General features: G+C 48.9%; 1 protein-coding gene across 1 annotated transcript in view; it reads right to left on the reverse strand.

The window, feature by feature from the left end:
• Nucleotides 1–24,864, reverse strand: part of sdad1 (SDA1 domain containing 1) — a 105,921-nt gene that overhangs the window by 41,500 nt on the left and 39,557 nt on the right. The window contains exons 6-10 of the mRNA XM_038791718.1: nucleotides 21,573–21,630; nucleotides 8,606–8,680; nucleotides 6,281–6,382; nucleotides 4,815–4,884; nucleotides 1,970–2,073 (exon numbers count right to left, since the gene is read on the reverse strand). Of these exons, the coding sequence (XP_038647646.1) occupies nucleotides 1,970–2,073; nucleotides 4,815–4,884; nucleotides 6,281–6,382; nucleotides 8,606–8,680; nucleotides 21,573–21,630 (409 nt within the window). The remainder of the gene's footprint in view (nucleotides 1–1,969; nucleotides 2,074–4,814; nucleotides 4,885–6,280; nucleotides 6,383–8,605; nucleotides 8,681–21,572; nucleotides 21,631–24,864) is intronic.

The following is a 24,864-nucleotide window of genomic DNA, read 5'->3' on the forward strand; positions in this document are numbered from 1 at the left end:
GGAGCGGAGCTGGCGAAAAGGCACGCTGGATTTAACGGCCAACGCGGCTCTCTATCGACGGCAAATCAGATTTTGAGTGATGTACCCGGCGAAACTGTAGGTGACTTTTGAAGGCCAGGAGTATAAAATATGGAAAATCCGTGCTAGTCGGCAACTCTGCAGGGGATTATTAGGGGCAGTAGGGAGCATCGGGTGTCTCTGATCGGATGCAGACGATCTACTGTTATATGTGTCAGACCCTCTGGAGAGTATGGGGAGGATTATATATTTATTCGAGAGATTTGGGGCTTTCTTGCGTTAGACATTAAAACATTTTTTTTCAATAAATCTTATTTGTAACACATTTGTAGTAACATCTGTAAACCATGGTTACAATTCAGTTTCATAACACTGGTGTGACACTGCTTAAGGCACTTCTGTAAAAATATGAGTGTGTGTCTGTCTGTTGGCAGACTCAACCAGTTTTTGTAGCAATCCTGACAGGAAGAAAAAAATGGAGCAACTTCACTTTGTGATACTTAAATGTTGCAGCATATAGAAAAATGAGACACTCTTTACTCCCGTGGCCCAATACTTCTGTGTTGTGCATGCAAACCACATTGAACCAAGGTCCCAAACAATTCAGTGAATAAGGAAACATGCATGTGCAATATCCTGATGGACCCAGTGCGCATTACATCCCTTACCAAACATGCCCACTGAACTTTAAACTGTGCAGTTTAAGTTTCAGCACATTTTCCAGTTTTAATTTTTATTTAAATTTATATATATATATATATATATATGTATAAAAAATGAGTATCCATTAACAAATTTTTCTTGATTATATTTTTCCTGTTTTAAATATATATTTGGTCCTTAAAAGAATCACAGGAAATTAAGTCATTTTACAAATCCAGTAAAGCCAACTGATTATCAAAAACGGTTTCCACTACAACTATGAAGCAATACTTATTTGGATAAAAATGAATATAATATCTACGCACTTCCTTTCAACAGTCTTCTTGGATGTCACTGCACATTTAAAACATTTTCAAAGAAATCTTGGGACTGACCAGATTTGGTTTATGTCTGCACAGTGTAAGACAAGCATGTATCTCCTCTCCCAGTGCCAGTACTGTGGCCCTGTACAGCACTAGTACTGGAGCAGTGTTAGACGAGTACGTATCTCCTCTCTCAGTGCCAGTACTGCGGCCCTGTACAGCACTAGTACTGGAGCAGTGTTAGACTAGCATGTATCTCCTCTCCCAGTGCCAGTACTGTGGCCCTGTACAGCACTAGTACTGGAGCAGTGTTAGACTAGCCCTCTCCCAGTGCCAGTACTGTGGCCCTGTACAGCACCAGTACTGGAGCTTCTCCGTTTATAAGTTGAACGTGAGAAAAAGCGAGGTGTTCCCGATGAACGAGGTGGGTTGGGGGGCTAATTTAGGGGTGTTGCCATTTAGGGTAGTCAGGGATAGGTTTAGGTATCTGGGGATCCAGGTGACGGGGGAGTCAACGACATTGCACAAGTGGAACTTAACAGATTTGGTGGAGGGGATAAAGGAGGACTTCAGGAGGTGGGATACACTGCACCCGACGCTGGCGGGCAGGGTCCAAGTAGTAAAAATGAATGTCTTGCCAAGGTTCCTATTTGTATTCCAGACACTTGCGATTTATATTCCGAAGAACTTTTTCCGGAAACTAGACGCAGTAATTTCAGAGTTTATGTGGATGGCCACGGGTAAAGAGGGCCCTGCTACAGAGACAGAAAGGGGTGTTGGTGTTACCGAACCTATTGCACTACTATTAGGCAGTGAATGTGGAGAAAGAGGGGCGGTGGTGGAAAGGTTAGAATGGGTTAGAATGCTGCACATTTGGATATTTACGACTATTGCACCCTCTATTTCCTTTACATACATAATTTGAAATGTATGGTCAAAGAATTATTGCAGTAAAACTTTGTTTATAAAGTGTTTTAAAAATTCACCTCATGAATCCCAATCAATCTTGATATTAGATCCATCATCATCATCTTAACCTCAAATCTTTCCTTAGAATCTTCCAAATGTTTGAACAGTTTTTCTGCAAAACCTGTAGCAAAATGAATCACAAACATTTCCATCAAGTGACACAGGTTAAAGCAAATTTCACCCAATCGAGAACAGATGCAGAATGTTTCTGTGTCATTTAGACCCAAATAATTAGACCAAGTTTCCATTTCCATGAATCCTACGCAAGGGAACGCTACCACTTCCTCAACTATAATGTAAATGAGCCAGAAAGAGAATTGCTTCTATTCCAGAAGTTAACATCTTTCTCTCTATAAGGAGCATCTTTACTAACAGTTTGAATGTACTAAAGTCATCACATGGGCAGTAACTGTTTTGTGGCATTAGCATCTAACAAGTTCTCAACTTAGAACCACAAAATGTATGTAGCAAATATCCGAGTGCTCGATCATCTGACAATGACTATGGGTGACATTCTCCTTCTGGAAGAGGAAGTTCTCCCGCCGGAGCTGAACTGCACGTGATTTGCACTCCCATCACTTGAGCAATTCAGGAATACAAGGGATTTTCGGGGCCGCCATTTTGAGTTCAATTTCCAGCTCAGCACTTCAAAATCACTCAAGTGTGAAGGGGCATGATTGGCCCCAGAAGAAGCAAGCAACAACACCAACACCAAACCCATTCGAGTATTGCCCACTGTAATTGTTTCTCCGGCACCCAAATGTATATTTACCTCCCCAGTCTCCAACCCCCCCACCAATTATTGTTGTAAATAATTTTGCCAGGTGTACAGAGTTGCTGCTGTTGAGCTGGTGCACAATACCTTACCTAGTATTCTATTTTATTTTTATGGTATTTTTTTCTTTTTTTTTATTATTTACTTTTCTCCTCTTTGGTATGATTGGGTGTGCCCTTCTCTTCTATATATGTATATCCTGTGCACATAATGGTAAATATACTTTGTTCAAAAACCCAATAAAAAACATTTATAAAAAAATGATTGGCTCTCTTTGATGTGGTGGATGTTTGTAAATATTGTGGTTTCAGCACTTAGACATGCTCATCCATGAAGAAGACGAATGGAACAAGGCTCATAGCTGCTCTGGGGCAGCTGTCAATCACAGCCCACCACCAGAAATGAATGAACGGCTTGCAGCTAATGGATGTAAGAGGTTGAAACACACATCACAGCTGTTCTCTTTCCAGGAATGGACACATGGAGCTTCCAGGTAAGTGTTACAACTGTAATTTTTTTCACTGCCTCTGTCTGGACTGCTCTCGAGCTTCAAGACAGGGGTTGTCTTTCTTTGGGGGGAGGGGGGGGGGGGGGGGGGTCGATGTCTGGGGGGGCTCTATTTAGGGAGTCCCTGTGGGGGGGGGGGGTCTCCCTATTAAGGGGGTCTCTTGGAGAAGTGCCTCTAGTTAGGGGTCTCTGTGAGGTGTTCCTTTGGTTAGAGTGTGCCTGTGGGGGTCTCCCAAGTTAGGGGGTCGCTGTGTGAGTCTCCCTAGTTAGGAGCTCTCTGAGGGGGGTGTCCCTAGTTAAAGGGTCCTAGGGGGAGGGAGTCTCCTTAGTTAGGGAGTCTCTGGGGGAGAATCTCTGGGGGAGGGAGTCTGCCTAGTTAGGGGTACCTGGGGGAGGGAGTTTCCCTAGTTAGGGGGTTTCTGTGGAAGGTCTCCCTCATTATAGGGTGCCTGCGGGGTTCACCCTAGTTGGGGAGTCCCTGTGGGGAGTCTCCCTAGTTAGGGTCTGTGTGAGGGGTCTCCCGTTTTAAGGGGTCACTGTCGGGGTGGGGGGTCTGACAGAAGAGAGGTGGGAAGGGTATGCGTGTTGTGGGGGGGGGGCAGTGGCCCTTGAATGGGCTTGGGGCAACCCCCTTAAGGAGTTACCCCCTTGGCCCACGAGGGTACACCGCGGGTTCACTTTTGGTGAGACCTGTTGTAAATCTCGCCTACATGATTCCCGGTCCAGGCGACCGAAGAATCACTCAGGGCCAGAGAACACAGTGCCCGGCCCACTGCGTAGATGCAAATGGGTCATGAAAACCCATTTGCATCCATTAACATCCTTCCACTGGCGGACTGGTGCAAACCCCAATCCCGCCCCCAGTGGGGGTCCGGAGTATAGTGTTCGGTTCAGCGTCCGATGCGAACCTCGATTTCGGTTGGATGCCTGATTCTCCAACTGATCACGATTTGCAGTCCCAGTGCCGAGTGACAGTGAATTTAGCCCTACATCTGAAAATTAGTAGAAATGGCATTTGGGGGATACAGGCATACAGAACAAACTGATTTTTATCAAAAAGGACAAACTTGTTTAGTCTTGCCCCATTCCTATGTACATAACTGCTCATTATTCAACTGATAAAATCGCAGGACGCAATCGAACTCACTGATGGGCTTCAGGCAAGGCCCATGCTACGAACGGAATAAACTTCGAAAATCCTACATCTCAGCTGGGGCAATAGTAAGGTCACTACAGTTGACCAGGGTTTGGGAAGAGCGCATCAACAATGGCTGCTATTCATAGTTGCTATTTGGTGTCCCATATCACAACACCATGCGAGTGAACAAAACCCAAGGACAGGGGATCCACACAGTTTTAATTGCCTCTCAGTATTTACTAATAACACTTACAAGACAAATATAATGACAATTACTTTGAGAATGTTACGAGACAACAAACACTGGTCATTTTGATTGCAGCAAAATGAGAGTCAATTGTTTCACAAGCAACAAGAGTAGAAACAGCGAGGTAGAATCTTAATTTGGATGTGGTTAATCTCATTATAAATGCATTAAATTAAAGTCAAGTTAATGTCTCACCTTGTGGATCATGAATCAGGTGAATAGCTGAAAAGTTAAATACTTCTGCCTTTTTCTTCTTTTTATGTTTCTATATTAAAGAAAGTAAATTATGATTTGATACAGAAAGTTATTAAGTTAATTGCAAGCCTAAAAGTAAAAACCTTTAGAAAGGAACCCATACACAAAGATAATAGACACTTTGGAAGCTTATTGCTCTTTAGTAAGCATAAACAACATGCAGTTGAATTATAAAGTTCACATAATTTTCCTTTCTTATTTGATTTAGAAACTTTTAGTGCTTATTCAGGCGAGGGATTCCAGTATTGGAAAATCTAACACCTTCCCATTGAGAAGCCTGTGTCAATATTAAGCAGTCAACTCTCTCTTAACAAGATACATTCCTCACCCCACCACCAACCCCAGAAGAATCACACAGAACTGTGACATCCTCTGCTCCCTGAACTGTACCTCCATGTGTCTGAATGTGGCTGCCAAATTAGTGTCAACTTGCAATGAATTATGGACAGTTCTATGCTAAAACACCATCAGGAAATGGGTTGAGACTGACCCATTGCACTTCATGCAAGTCCCCCTAATGCTGAGGAACATAAGTTTGGGGAAATTGAGTTCAGTTCCATTCCAGACTTGTGAAAGCCAGTGTCCAGCTCACAGTGCAACTCAATGGCCGGGTTTCTGCACCGCGGCGACAGCAACATGGGCGCAAACTCCCGCAAGCACCTGAAAGCGAGTATTTGGCCGGCAAGATCTTATTTTCAGATTCTCTCCCCCACACCCCCAGCCAGTGGCATGGTGAGGTTCATCACATACATTATAATGATATTAAAGGGTTTCCCCACCATATGTTTACCCCAATATTGGGACCTCCCCTCTTCGCTGACATGACGTCACATTGGCAAAGGTTACAACGGGTTTTTAAAACCAGGAGGCAGGCGGAGGGAATCTGCCAGAGGTACACGTGTACGTATAGTCCCTGGGAGGAGATGGACATGCCTGGGTAGTACCCTGGCACTGCCCCCTGGCAGTTCCAAGGGGGGCTCCTCTGAGGCCCTTATCTGTGGGGAACGGGACGGCATGGGTCACGCCTCCAATTTTTTGCAGACTGCGGCACAATGTGGCGAGAAAAGCCTGCTGTGCAGCCAGTGAGCTGCCGGCCAGTTTTCTTGCCTCAGTCAACACTCTGTGCAAAAAAGAGAAAATTCTGCCCAAAGTGTTTTATGTTCAGTCAATTAATTGCTCCTAAAAAAACTTTGAAGTGGCTCACAAGAGGGGAATAAGTTGGTGGACAAACTGCTGATTTCACCTTGAAATGCCCGAAGTATTGCTGGTGTGGGACTCACACTTGATAAATAAACTGCATGTCTCCTCCTCCTTCATATAACAAATCTAATTTTAACTGTGGGCATGACTGATTTCTGTAATTATTCAGCAACAAAAATACTTCCCCCCTGAGGCAAATTGCTTACTTTTAGGACTTTCAGAGCCTTGTCTAGTTTCTTTTTGTTTTTTGTAGATTTCTTTGACGTTGAGTATCTCAGGGTTAAATCTCGTGTAGTTGGTCCATCATCCTTAAAAGTAAATTGTCCATAAGATTATTTAACAGATGAACCTTGCCTTTACATAGAATTGTACAGAAATGATAATATATATTACTGGCTGATATTTACTTAACCAGTCCATGTTGGTGTTTACCATCCAGGTGAGCAATAGTCCTAGTCCCACGTGCCAGCCCTATTCCCCAATCCAATTATTACACACGGACATCTAAACACACAAATTAGGAGCTGAGTAGGCCACTGCATCCTTCAGGCCTTCTGCCATTCAATAAGATTGAAGCTGATCTGACTGTAACCTCCACTCCATATTCCGGCCTACCCCCGATAACCTTTCACCCCCTTGCTCTGGCTTAAAAATATTCAAAGACCCTACCTCCACTGCCTTTTGAGGAAGCGTTCCAAAGACTCAAGGCCCTCTGAAAGGAAAAAATCTTTCCTCAGTCTGTCTTAAATGAGCGAGCCCTTATTTGAAAAGTGACCCATAGTTCCAGATTCTTCCACAAGGGGAAACATCTTCTCTGCATCTACCCTGTCAAGACCCCTCAGGACCACAGCAGGTTTCGGTCAAGTCGCCTCTTACTCTTCTAAACTCCACTGGATACAAGCCTAACCTGTCAAACCGTTCCTCATAAGAAAACAACCCATTCCTGGTATTAGTCTAGTAAACCTTCTCTGAACTGCTTCCAATGCATTTACATCCTTCCTTAAATAAGTACACAGTACTCCAGATGTGATCTCACCAGTGTTCTGTACAACTGAAGCATAAATTCCCCTTGCAATAAACTAACATTCTGATAGCCTTCCTAATTATTTGCTGAACTTGTACACTGGCCTTTTGCGATTCATGCACCAGGACACTCAGATCTCTCTGAACCTCAGAGCTCTCCAATCTACCACCATTTAGATAAATGCTTCTTTTCTATTCTTCATGCTAAGATAGATAATTTCACATTTTCCAATACTATATTCCATTTGCCAGATCTTTTCCCACGCGCTTAACCTATGTCACTTCGTAGTATCCTTACGTTACCTTCATAACTTACTATCCTATCTTTGTGTTGTCATAAAATTTAGCAACCATATCATCTGTCCCTTCATCAAAGCCATTTACATAAATTGTAAAAAGTTGCAGCCCCAGCACTGATCCCTGTGGCACACCACTTGTTTCATTCCGCCAGCCAGAAAAAGATCCATTTATATCTACTCTGTTTTTTTTATAAATATTTTTTTATTGGGTTTTTGATATATCTACTCTGTTGCCTGTTAGCCAGTCAATCTTCTATCCACATCAAAGAGGGTGGCACAGTAGCGCAGTGGTTAGCACTGCTGCCTACAGCGCTCAGGACCCGGGTTCGACCCTTGCCCTGGGTCACGGTCTGTCTGGAGTTTGCACATTCTCCCCGTGTCTGCATAGGATTCACCCCCACAATGCAAAGATGTGCAGGTTCGGTGAATTGGCCACGCTAAATTGCCCCTTAACTGGAAAAAATAATTGGGTATTCTCAATTTATCTTTTAAAAAATCTCTTCTATCCATACCAATATGTTACCCCCTACATCATGAGCTTTTATTTTCTGCAATAGCCTTTGATGTGGCACCTTCTCAAATGCTTTCTAGAAATCTATGTATAATATATCCACCAGTTCCCCTTTATCCACAGCAGAGGTGACGCCTTCAAAGAACTCCAAAAAATTGGTTCAACATGATTTGCCTTTCACAGAGCCATGTTGACTCTTCCTGATAAACTTTCCTAAATGCCCTGCTGTATCATATTTAATAACAGTTTCTAACTTTTTCCCCTATGACAGATGAAAAGCCAATTGGTTCACTAATGTGTCTTTAGGGAAGGAAATCTGCCTTCCTTACTTGGTCTGGCCTACAGGTGACCTCAAACCCACAGCAGTTGGTTGCATCTTAAATGGCCTAGCAAGCCACTTAGTTCAATAAATAATGGCCCAGCTAATGACGCTCATATCCCATGAATAAAAAAAACCAATACTTCTGCTTTTGGTGTTAATTTTAATGTCTTTTAACTGGAACTTCCGAATTCTTCTGCTCTTCCACATCATCGTCCTTTGGTCCTATACTTCCTATTTTATCATTATCTGCATACTAAAGTGTCACTCCCTCTCATCCTATGTCCACATCACACACATTAAGAAGGAGTTCCAGACTCACATCCTATCAACCGTCCTCAACGTCTCATCTCGGTTTCAAGAATATTATCAGACGTACCTCAGATTCCGAATCGCTATTATTTTTCTCATCTTCGTCTTTACCCAGAAAGAATTTCAGAGCACCAACCAAAATCTGAATGTTTAAAAACAGAAATCTTTCTGAATTAGAAATCTACGGTGGCAATATGAAATATAAAATGCTGAAGTTGATAACCATCGTACAGCAGTTTGTTTCCATAAATGAGTCACCACTCAAAAGGCCAGAACAAAGGTACTAGAGTTTGGAACACAAACTTAACACCTACTATGATCAAGTTCTGGAATGCAAAGCATAAATGAATGAGGAAAGTGGGACTAGTGGGATCCAGTCAGAAAAATAATCAAACACGAGGTGCTCTGAAAATTAACAGGAAAAATTAACAGAAAGAAGATTGCTCAAGATCAAGAAAGATCAGAAAAATTAAGAAACATAAAATAATTGAAAAATGGCAGGACAGACCCACAGTCCAATAAGGAAGAAAAGAAAACGTATTAGCCAACCAGCAAAAATCTAACATCACTGAATAAAAGGATTCAACACAATAGACATTGCACCCTAGATGGCGCTGTTGTGTTCCATTTCAGGGCTCAAAATCTATCGGTCAATTCACCAACATTGGAAGTTGCCGCAAGAAAAATTAAAAGTAACTGTCGTGTTTTTAAAAAGTTTTACTCTCTACTCTTTGCCCAGCTGTATGGGACAACGTTTTTTGAACCAGTCCTCCCAAGTACATCTAAAATATTTTCATAGATCTGGGGCTGGATTCTCCAAAAGCAGGGCTATGTCCCCACGCCAGTGTAAAAACGCTGGCGTTTCAGTCTTGACTTTCCTTAAAAGTCAACAGGTATTCTCCTACCTGCAGGGGGCTGGCAGGTCCCTGGAGTGCTTCTCGCAGCTCTGGCTGCAGATACAGGCCCCCGCACTTCCGGTCGGCAGTCCTTGCATGCGCACAGCGGCAGCCTGCAGCGGCCACGGCGAACGCAATGGCGGACCAACATCTAAAATGTAGGCCAAACGCGATTTTGGCGTAGAACTGCGGAGAATCCAGCCCCTGGTATTCAGTCTGCCCTCACGGCAGGAAATCAAAAAATGTTACTTACCTGGTCATAGTCACAGAATAATTTTTTTTCTTTTTTTTAAAATATAAATTTAGAATACCCAATAATTTTTTTCCAATTAAGGGGCAATTTAGCGTGATCAATCCACCTACCCTGCACATCTTTGTGTTGTGGGGGCGAAACCCATGCAAGCACGGGGAGAATGTTCAAACTCCACACGGACAGTGACCCAGAGCCGGGATCGAACCTGGGACCTTGGCGCCGTGAGGCAGCAATGCTAACCACTGTGCCACCATGCTGCCCCTTGTCATCAGAATAAATAGTTATTTCTCTCGGTCAGCTACCAGCCCTGCCCAATTTCTGAGAAACAGGAGTACAGGAAGTGTCTCCCGCTGCAGCGCCTGGGAGCTCGTGTTTCGCCCGGCTGGGGATGCTGTGGAGCTACCGCAAGGCAGAGAATATGATGGATAGCATGCGTAGAGAGGTGGGCACACCGCAAGTTCAGACTCTATAGGCAGGAAGGGAATGGGAGACCACTCGTGAGAGCACGTGGGCTAGGCAGGCAGTGCAGGAATCTCCTGTGGCTATGTCCCTGCAAAACAGATATTGCATTTTGGATAATTTGTGGAGGGGGGGAATGACCACTCAGAGGAAAGCAGCAGCCAAGTCTGTGGTACCAGAGGAGGAAATGGACAAGGCAAACTATAGTGGTGGGGAATTGAATAGTGAGGAGAGCTGAGAGACGTTTCTGTGCCGCAAGCATGACTCCAGAATAGTATGTTGCCTCCTTGGTGTCAGGATCAATGATGTCATAGAGCAGCCACAGGGCATTCTGAAGGGGGAGGGTGATCAACCAGAGGTCATAGTGCACATTGGAACAAATGACATAGATAGAAAGAGGGATGAGGTCCTGCAATGTGAATTTAGGTTGTTAGGCAGAAGGTTAAAAAACAGGAGCTCAAATGTTGTGATATCGGATTAGTTCCTGTGCCACGGGCGGGTTTTGGGGGACGGTTTAGCTCAGTGGGTGGGACAGGTTTGTGTTGCAGAACAAGGCCAGCAACACAGGATCAATTCCCGTATCGGCTGTAGTTACTCATGAAGGCCCCGCCTTCTCAATCTTGCCCCTTGCCTGAGGTGTGGTGATCCTCAGGTCAAACCGCCACCAATCAGCTCTCCCCCTCAAAAGGGGAAAGCAGGGCAGCACGGCGGCCTAGTGGTTAGCACAACCGCCTCACGGCGCTGCGGTCCCAGGTTCGATCCCGGCTCTGGGTCACTGTCTGTGTGGAGTTTGCACGTTCTCCCCGTGTCTGCGTGGGTTTCGCCCCCACAACCCAAAAAAAATGTGCAGAGTAGGTGGATTGGCCATGCTAAATTGCCCCTTAATTGGAAAAAATAATTGGGTAATCTAAAAAAAAAAAATTAAAAAAAAAAAAAGGGGAAAGCAGCCTATGGTCATCTGGCACAATGGCAACTTCACCTTCCCTTGTAAAAATAGAAGGATAGGTCAGATAAATGTGTGCCTGGAGGGATGGTGTAGGAGGGAGAGTTTTAGATCTTTGGGATTATTTCTGGGGCAGATAGGACCTATAAGCGGGGTGGGTTGAACCTAAATTGGAGGGGGACAAATATCCCATCAAGGAGCTTTGTTCATGCTACTAGACAGGGTTTAAACTAATTTGGAAGGGAGATGGGATCAAAGTAACAGTACAGAAGATGGAGTCAAATATAGAGGATAAACCAGGCAAGTCCAGTGGGCAGAGCAGACAGGGGTATGATAAGACACATGGGAGGATTCATATAATTTACAGTGCAGAAGGAAGCCAACGGCCCATCGGGTTTGCACCGGTCCTTGGAATGAGCACCCAATGTAAGCCCACGCCTCCATCCTTTGGCGGTAACCAAGTAACCCCACCTTACCTTTGGGACATTATGGGGCAATTTAGCACGGCCAATCTACCTGACCTGCACATTTTTGGACTGTGGGAGGACACCGGAGCACCTGGAGGAAACCCATGCAGACACGGGGAGAAAGTGCAAGTGCAAGTGTCCACGTAGACAGTCACTTGAGGTCGGAATTAATCCTGGGTCCCTGGAGTTGTGATGCAGCAGTGCTAACCACTGTGCCACAGTAGGCTAAACTACATTTATTTCAATGCAAGGAGCTTGACGGTAAGACTGATGAACTCAAGAGTGTTGATCAGCACATGGAATTATGACATTGTAGTAATCACAAAAACTTGGTTGAAAGGCGGCCAGGACTGGCAGCTGAACATCCCAGGCTATAAAAGTTTCAGGCGTGATAGAGGAGGAGGCAGCGCATTATTGATTAGGTAGAACATTATGGCAGTACTCGGATCTTGGGCAGGATTCTCGAAAAGTCATTGGCAAATAGGGTTAAGGAAAATCCCAAGGCTTTTTACACATACATAAAAAGCAAGAGGGTAGCCAGGGAAAGGGTTGGCCCACTGAAGGATAGGCAAGGGAATCTATGTGTGGAGCCAGAGGAAATAGGCGAGGTACTAAATTAATACTTTGCATCAATATTCACCAAAGAGAAGGAATTGGTGGATGTTGAGTCTGGAGAAAGGTGTGTAGATGGCCTGGGTCACATTGAGATCCAAAAAGACAAGGTGTTGGGCGTCTTGAAAAATATTACGGTAGATAAGTCCCCAGGGCCTGATGGGATCTACCCCAGAATACTGAAGGAGGCTAGAGAGGAAATTGCTGAGGCCTTGACAGAAATCTTTGGATCCTCACTGTCTTCAGGTGATGTCCCGGAGGACTGGAGAATAGCCAATGTTGTTCCTTTGTTTAAGAAGGGTAGCAAGGATAATCCAGGGAACTACAGGCCGGTGAGCCTTACGTCAGTGGTAGGGAAATCACTGGAGAGAATTCTTCGAGACAGGATCTACTCCCATTTGGAAGCAAATGGACGTATTAGTGAGAGTCAGCATAGTTTTCTGAAGGGGAGGTCATGTCTCACTAACTTGATAAGAGTTTTTCGAAGAGGTCATAAAGATGATTGATGCAGGTAGGGCAGTGGATGTTGTCTATATAGACTTCAGTAAGGCCTTTGACAAGGTCCCTCATGGTAGACTGGTACAAAAGGTGAAGTCACACGGGATCAGGGGTGAGCTGGATGCAGAACTGGCTAGGTCACAGAAGGCAGAGAGTAGCAATGGAAGGGTGCTTTTGTAATTGGAGCCTGTGACTAGTGGTGCTCCGCAGGGATCAGTGCTGGGACCTTTGCTGTTCGTACTATATATAAATGATTTGGAGGAAAATGTAACTGGTCTGATTAGTAAGTTTGCAGACGACACATAGGTTGGTGGAATTGCGGATAGCGATGAGGACTGTCAGAGGATACAGCAGGATTTAGGTCGTTTGGAGACTTGGTCGGAGAGATGGCAGATGGAGTTTAATCCGGACAAATGTGAGGTAATGCATTTTGGAAGGTCTAATGCAGGTAGGGAATATACAGTGAAAGGTAGAACCCTCAAGAGTATTGAAAGTCAGAGAGATCTAGGTGTACAGGTCCACAGGTCACTGAAAGGGGCAACACAGGTTGTGAATGTATGCAAGTAGGCATACGGCATGCTTGCCTTCATTGGTAGGGCATTGAGTATAAGTATTGGCAAGTCATGTTACAGCTGTACAGAACCTTAGTTAGGCCACACTTGGAGTATAGTGTTCAATTCTGGTCGCCACACTACCAGAAGGATATGGTGGCTTTAGGGAGGGTGCAGAAGAGATTTACCAGGATGTTGCCTGGTATGGAGGGCATTAGCAATGAGGAGCGGTTGAATAAACTCGGTTTGTTCTCACTGAAATGACGGAGGTTGAGGGGCGACCTGATAGAGGTCTACAAAATTATGAGGGGCATAGACAGAGTGGATACTCAGAGGTTTTTCCCCAGGGTAGAGGGGTCAATTACTAGGGGGCATAGGTTTAAGGTGCGAGGGGCAAGATTTAGAGGAGATGTACGAGGCAAATGTTTTTACACAGAGGGTAGTGGGTGCCTGGAACTCGTGCCGGAGGAGGTGGTGGAAGCAGGGACGATAGTGACATTTAAAAAAAAATAAATTTAGAGTACCCAATTAATTTTTTCCAATTAAGGGGCAATTTAGCGTGGCCAATCCACCTCCCCTGCACATCTTTGGGTTGTGGGGGCGAAACCCACGCAAACACGGGGAGAATGTGCAAACTCCACACAGACAGTGACCCAGAGCTGGGATCGAACCTGGGACCTCAGCGCCGTGAGGCTGCAGGGCTAACCCACTGCGCCACCGTGCTGCCCCTCGATAGTGACATTTAAGGGGCATCTTGACAAATACATGAATAGGACGGGAATAGAGGGATACGGACCCAGGAAGTGTAGAAGATTTTAGTTTAGACGGGCAGCATGGTCGGCACGGGCTTGGTTGGCCGAAGGGCCTGTTCCTGTGCCGTACTTTTCTTTGTTTTAATTGCAGCTTCCTGCTGCTAACATCGAATTAACCAGCTCTGCTATTTACTCCGACTGATGGCTGCAAAGTCATCCCAGTCCAATCCCTTTCCTCGGGTCACACTTTCCATACAGCCTTTTATCTGAGTTAATTAAAAATTAATTCAAAGATATTTCCCAGTCCCACTCAGTTGTAATGCAAATTAATTTTTAAAATATTGCAGCCTCACTCCTGGTTATTTATATATGTAAAATTAATAGCCCGGATTTTGTTGCAGTAATAACGATAAATTTGGCAGTATTCCCCTCTGATACTGACAGCAACTACTGATTCTACACCTCTGCGATTAATTTCTGTCATTGATTCTATAATTCCTCATTAAGTGCGCTTTTGAAGTCCCTGAAAGCTTGTAAGCAATTAGAATTCAACATATAGATAAGAACTTGACCCTTTACATCATTAGCTTCATGGTAAAAACCCTTGAAAAATGTCCACCTTTTTGAATAAGATGTGACTGATTTTTAAGGCATGCAAAATTCATAATTATTGTTGAATAATAATTATGTGATTTATTGGGCTTGTAAAATAATTTTATATTTATCAATTATTATAAAATAAAAATTATAATTTAAAAAATTCACTTTTTGTATTTTATTTTCAAAATTGTTGAGATATCAGCTTTTACCATATTCCCATGCATATGTCTCAAAAACTTACTTTGCTATTTGTAAATTTTTCATTAAAAGTGAAAGATTCTGTGCATTTTGCTTCCTGGTTTGCTCTCTGCAAGAAAACTTCAATCTGGTTTTCTGTTTAGCCTGGTAGCCTGGTAACATCACAACTGCCCAACAGCTGGCCACTTCCGGTTGCGGCTATGCAGAGCTAAGTCACACGTTCGGCAGCTCCCGCTTAGAACGGACTTTTGGGCTCTTTTCAAGGCCCCCAACTGCAATTTTTCGACATTTCCCGGTGTGGGAAGGAGTTTGCAGCATTCCCCTGACAGTGTATGGCTTGGACCAGGAGCGGGGCGACTAAAAAAGTGGTGGTGAAGCCAAAGAAAGTGCGAGGGAAGAAAGGCAAGATGGCGACGGGTGGAGACCAAGCAGCGTGGATGCAGTGGGCGGAGGAGCAACAGGAGGCTCTCCAGCGCTGTATCAAGGAGTTCAAAGCGGACCTGCTGGAGCCGATGAAGGCTTCCATTGATAAGTTGGTGGAGACCCAGGCGGCCCAGGGGGTGGCGATCCGCGAGGTCCGACAGAAGGTCTCGGAGCAGAAGGCGAGAGCTTGGGCCTAGCGGTAAAGGTGGAGACGCATGAGGCACTCCACAAGAAATGGCAGGAGCGGTTCCAGGAGATGGAGAATCGGTCGAGGCGGAAGAATCTGCGGATCCTAGGCCTCCCGGTGGGGCTGGAGGGGTCGGACATGGGGGTTTATGTGGTCACTATGATAAACTCGCTGATGGGAGCGGGGTCCTTTCAGGGGCCCCTGGAGCTGGAAGGGGCCCATAGAGTGCTGGCGAGGAGGCCCAAGACTAACGAGCCGCCGCGGGCGGTTCTGGTGCGGTTTCACCGATTCGCTGATCGGGAGTGTGTCCTCAGGTGGGCCAAGAGAGAGCGGGGCAGCAGGTGGGAGAACGCGGAGGTTTGAATTTATCAGGACTGGAGTGCGGAGGTGGTGAAGAAGCGGGCCGGGTACAACCGGACGAAGGCGGTGCTGCACAGGAAGGGGGTGAAGGTCGGCATGTTGCAGCCGGCGCGTCTGTGGGTCACCTACAAGGACCGGCATCATTATTTCGAGTCCCCGGAGGAGGCATGGGCCTTTGTTCAGGCCGAGAAGTTGGACACAAACTGAGGGTCGGGTGGGGGCTGTGCATTGGGATGGTCAGGGATTGCTGAAGGTGTGTTACATTTCGAGTGGGGGTTCTTTTTGTTCGTTCTCTGTTCTTGTTTTTTTTCGCAATTTAGGGTGGATGGTGGGGGAGTGGGGCACTGATTTGGTTAGATCCTTCGGGAGGGTTAGTGAAAGGAGGCAAATCAATGGAGTGGGGGTTGGAGGGCCGGTAGGGGGGACGGGCCTCCTCGGGGGAGGGAAGGCCCGAGATGGGGGTTGAGAGGACTGGCCTGTGAATAGGAGCTGCACCAGAGGAGGCGGGGCCAGGCAGGTGGAAAGCGCAGACATTTTCCCCGGGCTGAAGGCTGGAAGGGGCGGGGCCAGAGCGGGGAAGCGCGGGCTTTTTCCCACGCTTGGGATGAAGGGGGTTGCGGGGACCCTGTGGGTGGGCAACGGAGGGGAGGGGACATCCCACAAGGGGAGGAGTCGAAGGAGGGACAGGAGCGGCCGGGGTCAGCTGAAGTCGGCTGACTTGCGGGAGTGCAGTGGGGGGAGCAACGCAGCTAGGAGGGGTCCTAGCTGGGAGGGGGGGCGGGGAGCACCGGGTGTCGCTGTATGCAGATGATCTGCTGCTGTATGTCGCGGACCCGGCTGAGGGGATGCCAGAGGTGCTGAGGATACTTGAGGACTTTTCGGGATATAAGATAAATGTGGGGAAAAACGAGCTGTTTGCCCTGCACCCGGGGGGTCAGGAGGGGTCCTAGCTGGGAGAGGGGGGGGGGGGGGGGGGGGAGACGACCGGGTTGCTGCTGGTATGGTCAAGGGGGCGATGGAGCGAGTAGAGGGGGTCTGGACGGGGGTCTGCCGCCGTGGAGAATGGGCCGAGTGTGGGGTGTGGGCGCGTGGCTAGCCGCGGAGGGGTTATGGCTAGTCGGTGGGGGAGGGCAGCCCCCTGGCCCGGCTGATAACCTGGAACGTAAGGGGACTGAGCGGGCCGATTAAGCAGGCCCGGGTGTTTGCGCACCTGAAGGGGCTGAAGGCGGATGTGGTCAAGCTCCAGGAGACACACCTGAAGGTGGCGGACCAGGTTAGATTGAGGAAGGGGTGGGTAGGCCAGGTGTTCCATTCAGGGCTAGATGCAAAAAATCAGGGGGGGGGCGATTCTGGTGGGGAAGAGGGTTTCGTTCGAGGCGTCGAGCATTGTGGCAGATAATGGCGGTAGGTACGTAATGGTAAGTTGCATGGGGAGAGGGTGGTGCTGGTTAATGTTTACGCCCCGAACTGGGACGATGCGGGTTTTATGCGGCGGATGCTAGGCCGAATCCCGGACCTGGAAGTGGGGGGCCTAATAATGGGGGGAAGACTTCAACATGGTGTTGGATCCGACACTGGATCGCTCCAGAGCCAGGACGGGCAGGAGACCGGCGGCGGCTAGAGTACTGAGGGGGTTTATGGACCAGATGGGAGGGGTAGATCCTTGGAGATTTGCAAGGCCGAGGGCTAGGGAATTCTCATTCTTCTCACATGTCCATAAGGCCTAATCCCGGATCGATTTCTTCGTTATGAGTCGGGCGCTGATCACGAGGGTGGGGGATACCGAGTACTCGGCGATAGCCATTTCAGATCATGCCCCGCATTGGGTAGACTTGGAACTGCGGGAGGAGAGAGATCAGCGCCCACTGTGGCGCTTGGATGTGGGACTGTTGGCAGATGAGGAGGTGAGCGAGCGAGTTCGCGGCAGCATAGAGAGATACCTGGAGGCTAACGACACCGGGGAGGTTCCAGTGGGGGCGGTCTGGGAGGCGCTGACGGTGGTGGTCAGGAGAGAGCTAATCTCCACTAGGGCCCATAAGGAGAGGAGAGAGCAGAGGGAGAGGGAGAGGCTGGTGGGGGAGATGGTGAGGGTGGACAGGAGGTACGCGGAGGAGCCAGAGGAGGGGCTGTTGAGGGAGAGGCGTAGCCTCCAGGCCGAATTCGACCTGTTGACCACCAGGAAGGCGGAGGCGCAGTGGAGGAAGACCCAGGGGGCGATCTAGGAGTATGGGAAAAGGCAAGCTGAATGCTGGTGCATCAGCTTCGGAAGCGGGATGCAGCTAGGGAGATTGGTGGAGTTAAGGACAGGAGGGGGAGTGTGGCGCGAAGTGGGGTTGACATCAATGGGATCTTCAGGGACTTTTATGAGGAACTGTATCGGTCCGAGCCCCCACAGGAGGAGGGAGGAATGGGCCGCTTTCTGGACCAACTGAGGTTCCCGAAGATGGAGGAAGGACTGCTGGTGGGTTTTGGGGCTCCGATTGGAGGAGCTGGCCAAAGGGATAGGGAACATGCAGGGGGGGGAAGGCACCGGGGCCGGGTGGTTTCCCGGACGCATTTTACAAAACGTATGTGGATTTGCTGGGCCCGTTTTTGGTTAGGACCTTCAATGAGGCAAGGGAGGGTGGGGCTTTGCCCCCGACGATGTCCAGGGCACTTATTTCCCTGATCCTGAAGCGGGACAAGGACCCCCTGCAGTGTGGGTCTTACAGGCCGATTTCGCTGTTAAATGTGGATGCTCAGGTGCTGGCGAAGGTCTTAGCCTCGAGAATTGAGGATTGTGTACCGCAGGTCATTCACGAAGACCAGATGGGGTTCGTGAAGGGGAGGCAATTGAATGCGAATGTGCGGAGGCTCCTGAATGTCATTATGATGCCGGCAAGTGAGGGGAAGGCGGAGATTGTGGCGGCGATGGACGCCGAGAAGGCCTTTGATCGGGTAGAGTGGGGGTACTTGTGGGAGGTGCTGAAGAGGTTCGGGTTTGGGGAGAGGTTCATCAGGTGGGTCAGGTTGTTGTATGAGGTCCCGGTGGCGAGTGTGGCCACGAACAAGAGGAGGTCCGAGTGCGTTCAGCTGTATCGAGGGACGAGGCAGGGGTGTCCCCTGTCCCCCCTGCTCTTTGCACTGACGATTGAACCCCTGGCTATGGCACTGAGGGAGTCAAGGAACTGGAGGGGGCTGGTGCGGGGCGGGGAGGAGCATAGGGTATCGCTCTATGCGGACGACCTGCTACTTTATGTCGCAGACCCAGTGGGGGGGGGGATGCCGGAGGTAATGAGGATCCTCAGGGAGTTCGGGAAATTTTCAGGGTATAAGCTCAACATGGGGAAGAGCGAGCTGTTTGTGGTTCACCAAGGAGACCAAGAGAGGGAGATTGGTGAGCTCCCACTAAAAAGGGCGGAGAGGAGCTTTAGATATTTGGGGGTTGAGGTGGCCAGGAGCTGGGGGGGGCCTGCATAGACTTAATTTCATGAGGCTGGTGGAGCAGATGGAGGAGGAGTTCAAGAGGTGGGATGCGCTACCGCTGTCTTTGGCGGGTAGGGGGCACTCAGTGAAGATGACGGGGCTCCCGAGGTTTTTGTTTTTGTTCCAGTGCCTCCCCATTTTTATCCCAAAGGCCGTTTTTAGACGGGTCAATAGGACATAACGGGGTTTGTATGGTCACGTGGGACTCAGAGAGTGAGAAGAGTATTCCTGGAGCGGAGCAGGGATGGGGGGGGGGGGGGGGGGGGGGGGGGGGCTGGCGCTGCCCAATCTCTGTGGATACTACTGGGCCGCTAATGTGGCGATGGTGCGCAAGTGGGTGCTGGAGGGGGAGGCATGGAAGAGGCTGGAAACGGCCTCTTGTGAGGGTACGAGTCTGGAGGCGCTGGCAATGGCGCTGCTGCCACTCCCTCCAACGAGGTATACCACGAGCCCGGTGGTGGCGGCTATCCTCAAAATCTGAGGGCAGTGGAGGCGGCACGGGGGGGGGGGGGGGGGGGGGGGGGGGGGGGCCTCGTTGTGGATCCCGATATGGGGAAACCACCGGTTTGTCCCGGGGAGGATAGATGGAGGGTTTGCGGGGTGGCACAGGGCAACAGGGCAGGGATAAGGAGGTTGGGGGATCTATTTGTGGATGGGAAGTTCATGAGCCTGGGTGAACTGGAGGAGAGGTACGGGCTCCCCGCAGGAAACGCCTTTAGGTACCTAAAGGTAAGGGCGTTTGTTAGGTGGCAAGTGGTAGGATTTCCGCTGCTTCCGCCACGCACGGTACAGGATAGGGTGCTCGCGGGGGTGTGGGTTGGAGAGGGGAAGATTTCGGCAATATACCCGGTGATGCAGGAGGAGGAGGCCTCAGTGGAGGAGCTGAAAGGTAAGTGGGAGGAGGAGCTAGGGGAGGTGATCGAGCAGGGGACTTTGGCAGATGCCCTAGGGAGAGTCAACTCTTCCTCTTCGTGTGCGAGGCTCAGCCTCATACAGTTCAAGGTGTTGCATAGGGCACATATGACCGGGACAAGGATGAGCCGGTTTTTTGGGGGTGAGGACAGGTGTGTTAGGTGCTCATGGAGCCCAGCAAACCACACCCATATGTTCTGGGCATGCCCAGCACTGGAAGAATTTTGGAAGGGCGTAGCGAGGAAGGTGTCGAGAGTGGTAGGGTCCAGGGTCAAACCGAGCTGGGGGTTTGTAATATTTGGGGTTGCAGAGGAGCCGGGAGTGCAGGAGGCGAAAGAGGCCGAGATTCTGGCCTTTGCGTCCCTGGTAGCCCAGCGGAGGATTCTTCTTCAGTGGAGAGATGCAAGGCCCCCAAACGTCGAGGCCTGGATTAATGAATCTGTGCTGGTGTTTGAAAACAACTTCCCTGTTTTTTATCCGCACTATTGCATAATTAATTTAACAATGTTCATGAATAAATTCTGGGCAACCATATTGTGTTCATTACTTGGTAACTCGGGGGTCGGTTACTCTGTTGGCTGGACGGATGGTTCGTGATACGAAGTGATGCCAACAGTGCGGGTTCAATTCCCGTACTTGCTGAGGTTATTCGTAATGGCCCCGCCTTCTCAACCTTGCCCCTCACCCGTGATGACACACAGGTTAAATCTTCTCCAGTCAGCTCTCTCTCAATATGGGAGGTCAGCTTATGGACTGTGGTGACTTTCATTACTTAGTAATTAGAAATTACTTCAAAAGGTTGTGAATATTTGGAATTCTGTACCTAGAGCGTTGTGGATGCTCCATTGTCGAATACATTTAAGGCTATGATAGAGAGACTTTAGATCTCTCAAAGAATTAAGGGATATAGGAAGCAGGAGGGAAAATGGAGTTCAAGCCCAAGATCAACCATGATCGTACTGAATGGTGAAGCAGGCTCTACTCCTGCTCCTCTTTCTTTTTTTCTTATTTCTTTCATTTCATTGATAAAAGTTACTGCAATCTTGTTGGATTAAATGGCCGCTGCTACTTAATTTACAAAAATTTGGGAGAAATTCCATTGCAGTAAATAGCTGTTGCTTTTCCTTAATTGATAAATTTCAAGGGTGTGGCTCCATTTTTCATAATTCCCATTAAACTGTCCTGCCCCATGACAGTTCATAGAACATAGAACATAGAACAGTACAGCACAGAACAGGCCCTTCAGCCCTCGATGTTGTGCCGAGCAATGATCACCCTACTTAAACCCACGTAACCCGTATACCCGTAACCCAACAATCCCCCATTAACCTTACACTACGGGCAATTTAGCATGGCCAATCCACCTAACCCGCACATCTTTGGACTGTGGGAGGAAACCGGAGCACCCGGAGGAAACCCACGCACACACGGGGAGTTCAGTTATCAATTCCTTCTTACCTTGGTCACTTTTGAGAAGCAAGCCGTTGTAATGACATTCACAGTTTTTGCATCATTCCTGTAAATAAATCATTGCTTCAGTAAGGTTCATCCTGATGATTCTTCAGACTCTAAACATTTTTTTGATATTCTACAGACATCAATTCATAAGCAGTGGCAACTTTCCAGTATTGAGACTACTCTTCATATTTGAGTCTAGACACAGAGTATCAACAAGTCATTCCACCCTGTGAAATTATTACACGGCACCTATTCTTATTTTTGCCCAACAACCATCCATATCCACCTTCCAAGAAAGTGCGCAAGAACAAGAACTTGGGTCTTTCTACTCCCTAGCCATGGAGACACTCAAACCAATTGTTGCGGGACACATAGTGGTGCAGTGGTTAGCACTGCTGCCTCACGGCGCTGAGGACCCCGGGTCACTGTCCACGCAGAGTTTGCACATTCTCCCCACCACCCAAAGCTGTGCAGGGTAGGTGGATTGGCCACACTAAATTGCCCCTTAAGTGGAAAAAATGACGTGGGTACTCTAAATCTATTAAAAAGGACAAAAATATATATAGCGGTATGGGCCGGGATTCTCCCCTACCCAGCGGGCGGGGGGTCCCGGCGTGTCGGAGTGGCGTGAACCACTCCGGCGTCGGGCCGCCCCAAAGTTGCAAAATTCTCTGCACATTTAAGGGCCAAGCCCTCACAATGTGGGGCCAGGCCCGCGCCGGAGTGGTTCCCACTCCGCCGGCTGGCGTGCACGGCCTTTGGCGCCACGCCAGCCGGGGCCGAAAGGACTTCGCCGGCCGGCGTAAGTCCGTGCATGCGTCGGTGCCTCAGCGGCTGCTGACGTAATACCGGCGGATGCGCAGGGGAGGGGATCTCTTCCGTATCCGCCATGGTGAAGGCCATGGCAGGGGCAGAAGAAAAAGAATGCCCCCACGGCACAGGCCCGCCGCCGATCGGTGGGCCCCGATCGCGGGCCTGGCCAGCGTGGGGGCACCCCCCGGGGTCAGATCGCCCACCCCCCAGGACCCCGGAGCCTGCCAATCCCGCCGGTAAGAGAGGCGGTTTAAACCATGCCGGCGGGAAAGGCCCGTCAGCCGCGGGCCGGAGAATCGCCGCGGGGGGCCCGCCGACTAGCGCGGCGCAATTCCCACCCCACGAATCTCGGGGGGGCAGAGAATTCGGGACATGGCGGGGGCGGGATTGACGCCGGCCCCGGGCGATTCGGGGGTCGGAGAATTCCGCCCATGTAGTTTTGTCACAGGTCACTGGGGTTTAAGCTTCACATGAACAACATCTGCAAACAGATATGTTGATTCAGGGAATGGAGTAATTTGGGGATCTCATTCTTGGTGGAAGCTTCAGAAATTTGGCCAGCACAACCCATAATTCATCTGCCCCCACAGGGAAACAACCAATATATGTATATTTGAAAATTAATGCTGTTACTTTTGTTGGCAATCGTGTCTCCTGTAGAGTCTGTAACCTAAAAATGTGGGAATCACGTAAAATATTGATGAAAGCTGATAGTGAATCAAATATTATTTTTAAAAAGATTTAAATTAATTCAAGGGAGGTGGGATTCGCTGAGTAAGACAGCATTTATTGCCCATTCCTGATTGCCCTCGAGGTGCGTTCTTGAACCACTGCCGTCCATATGTGGTATAGGTACACCACAGTCCTGTTAGGGAAGGAGTTCCAGGATTTTGACCCAGCAACAGTAAATACACAGAAATGCATCTGGAGGACTCATACAGGTCTCCAATTTTACAAATATTCAAGGAAGCAAATTAAAATTTGGATCAAAATTTTAATTAATTCCTTAAACTGCATTCTTTGAGCTGATTCAGGACCTCGGCCGGGATTCTCCCCTACCCGGTGTGGCGTGACCACTCCGGCGTCGGACCGCCCCAAAGGTGAGGAAGTCTCCGCACCTTTAGGGGCCAAGCCCTCACATTGAGGGGCTAGACCCGCACCGGAGTGGTTCCCACTCCGCCAGCCGGCATGAACGGCCTTTGGCGCCATGCCAGCCGGGGCCGAAAGGACTTCGCCAGCCAGCGTAAGTCCGCGCATGTGCCGGAGCGTCAGCGGCTGCTGACGTCATCCCGCGCATGCGCAGGGGAGGGGGTCTCTTCCGCCTCCGCCATGGTGAAGACTATGGCGAAGGCGGAAGAAAAAGAGTGCCCCCACGGCACAGGCCCGCCCGCCAATCGGTGGGCCCCGATCGCGAGCCAGGCAACCGTGGGGGCACCCCCGGGGTCAGATCGCCCCGAACCCCCCCCAGGACCCCGGCGCCCGCCCGCGCCGCCTGCTCCCGCCGGTAAGGTAGGTGGTTTAATCCACGCCGGCGGGAGAGGCTTGTCAACGGCCCATCGCGGGCCGGAGAATTGCCACGGGGGGCCCGCCGAATCTCGGGGTGGAGGAGAATTCGGGACACGGAGGGCGGATTGACGCTGGCCCCGGGAGAATCCCTTGTCTTTTTGATTGCTGTTCAATTAAAAACATGTTTTAATTTACGAATGTTGCAGTGAAACATTTTTCTGCAGCCTTCCGAATTGCTTAATCCCTCAGAACCATCAAAATCAGAGAAATTTACCCAGAAAGAGGCCATTCAATCCATAGTGTCTGTTGTTCAAATAAAGGCAGTATAATCTTGTCTAAATTTCCAGCTCTTAGTCTGTAGTCCCACAAATTGCAGTGTTTTACATACTAATCTAAGTAATTTTAAAATGAAACAAGGGCTTCTGTCTCTAACCACCATTTCAGGCAGTGAGTGCCGGATCTTCACCATCCTCTGTGTCTGAGGAGTTTTCCCAACTCCTCTATATTGCTTCAAATCTATGCCCCCTGTCATGGACCTCTCTTCTAAGGGAAATAGGTACACAAAGGAGAACCAGTGGACATTATGGGCGCAATTCTCCACACTCACGACGGTGCGGAGAATAGAGGAGTTCGTAAATTTTTACGGCCACGCTAGTCTGACGCCCTCCCGCTATTCTCCCCCCCCCACGCCCGACACGAATCGCTGCCGCCGTTTTTTTACGGCGAGCAGAGATTCTCAGCTGGCCGATGGGCCGAATTCCAAGCCCTTTACGGCCGTTTTTACGAACGGCAAACACACCTGGTCTGGCCGTTCGTAAAAACGGCCGTAAAGTCCCGATCTTGGCAACCATGGCACCGATTGGCACGGCCGTACCACGGCCGTGCCAAGGGTGCCATGGGCCCGCGATCGGTGGGCACCGATCGCAGGCAGCGGGTCCGATTCCCGCGCACTCTTTGTCCTTCCGCCGCCCCG

This window comes from Scyliorhinus canicula, chromosome 3 (genome assembly GCF_902713615.1).
Source record: "Scyliorhinus canicula chromosome 3, sScyCan1.1, whole genome shotgun sequence".
Classification (NCBI taxonomy): Eukaryota; Metazoa; Chordata; class Chondrichthyes; order Carcharhiniformes; family Scyliorhinidae; genus Scyliorhinus; species Scyliorhinus canicula.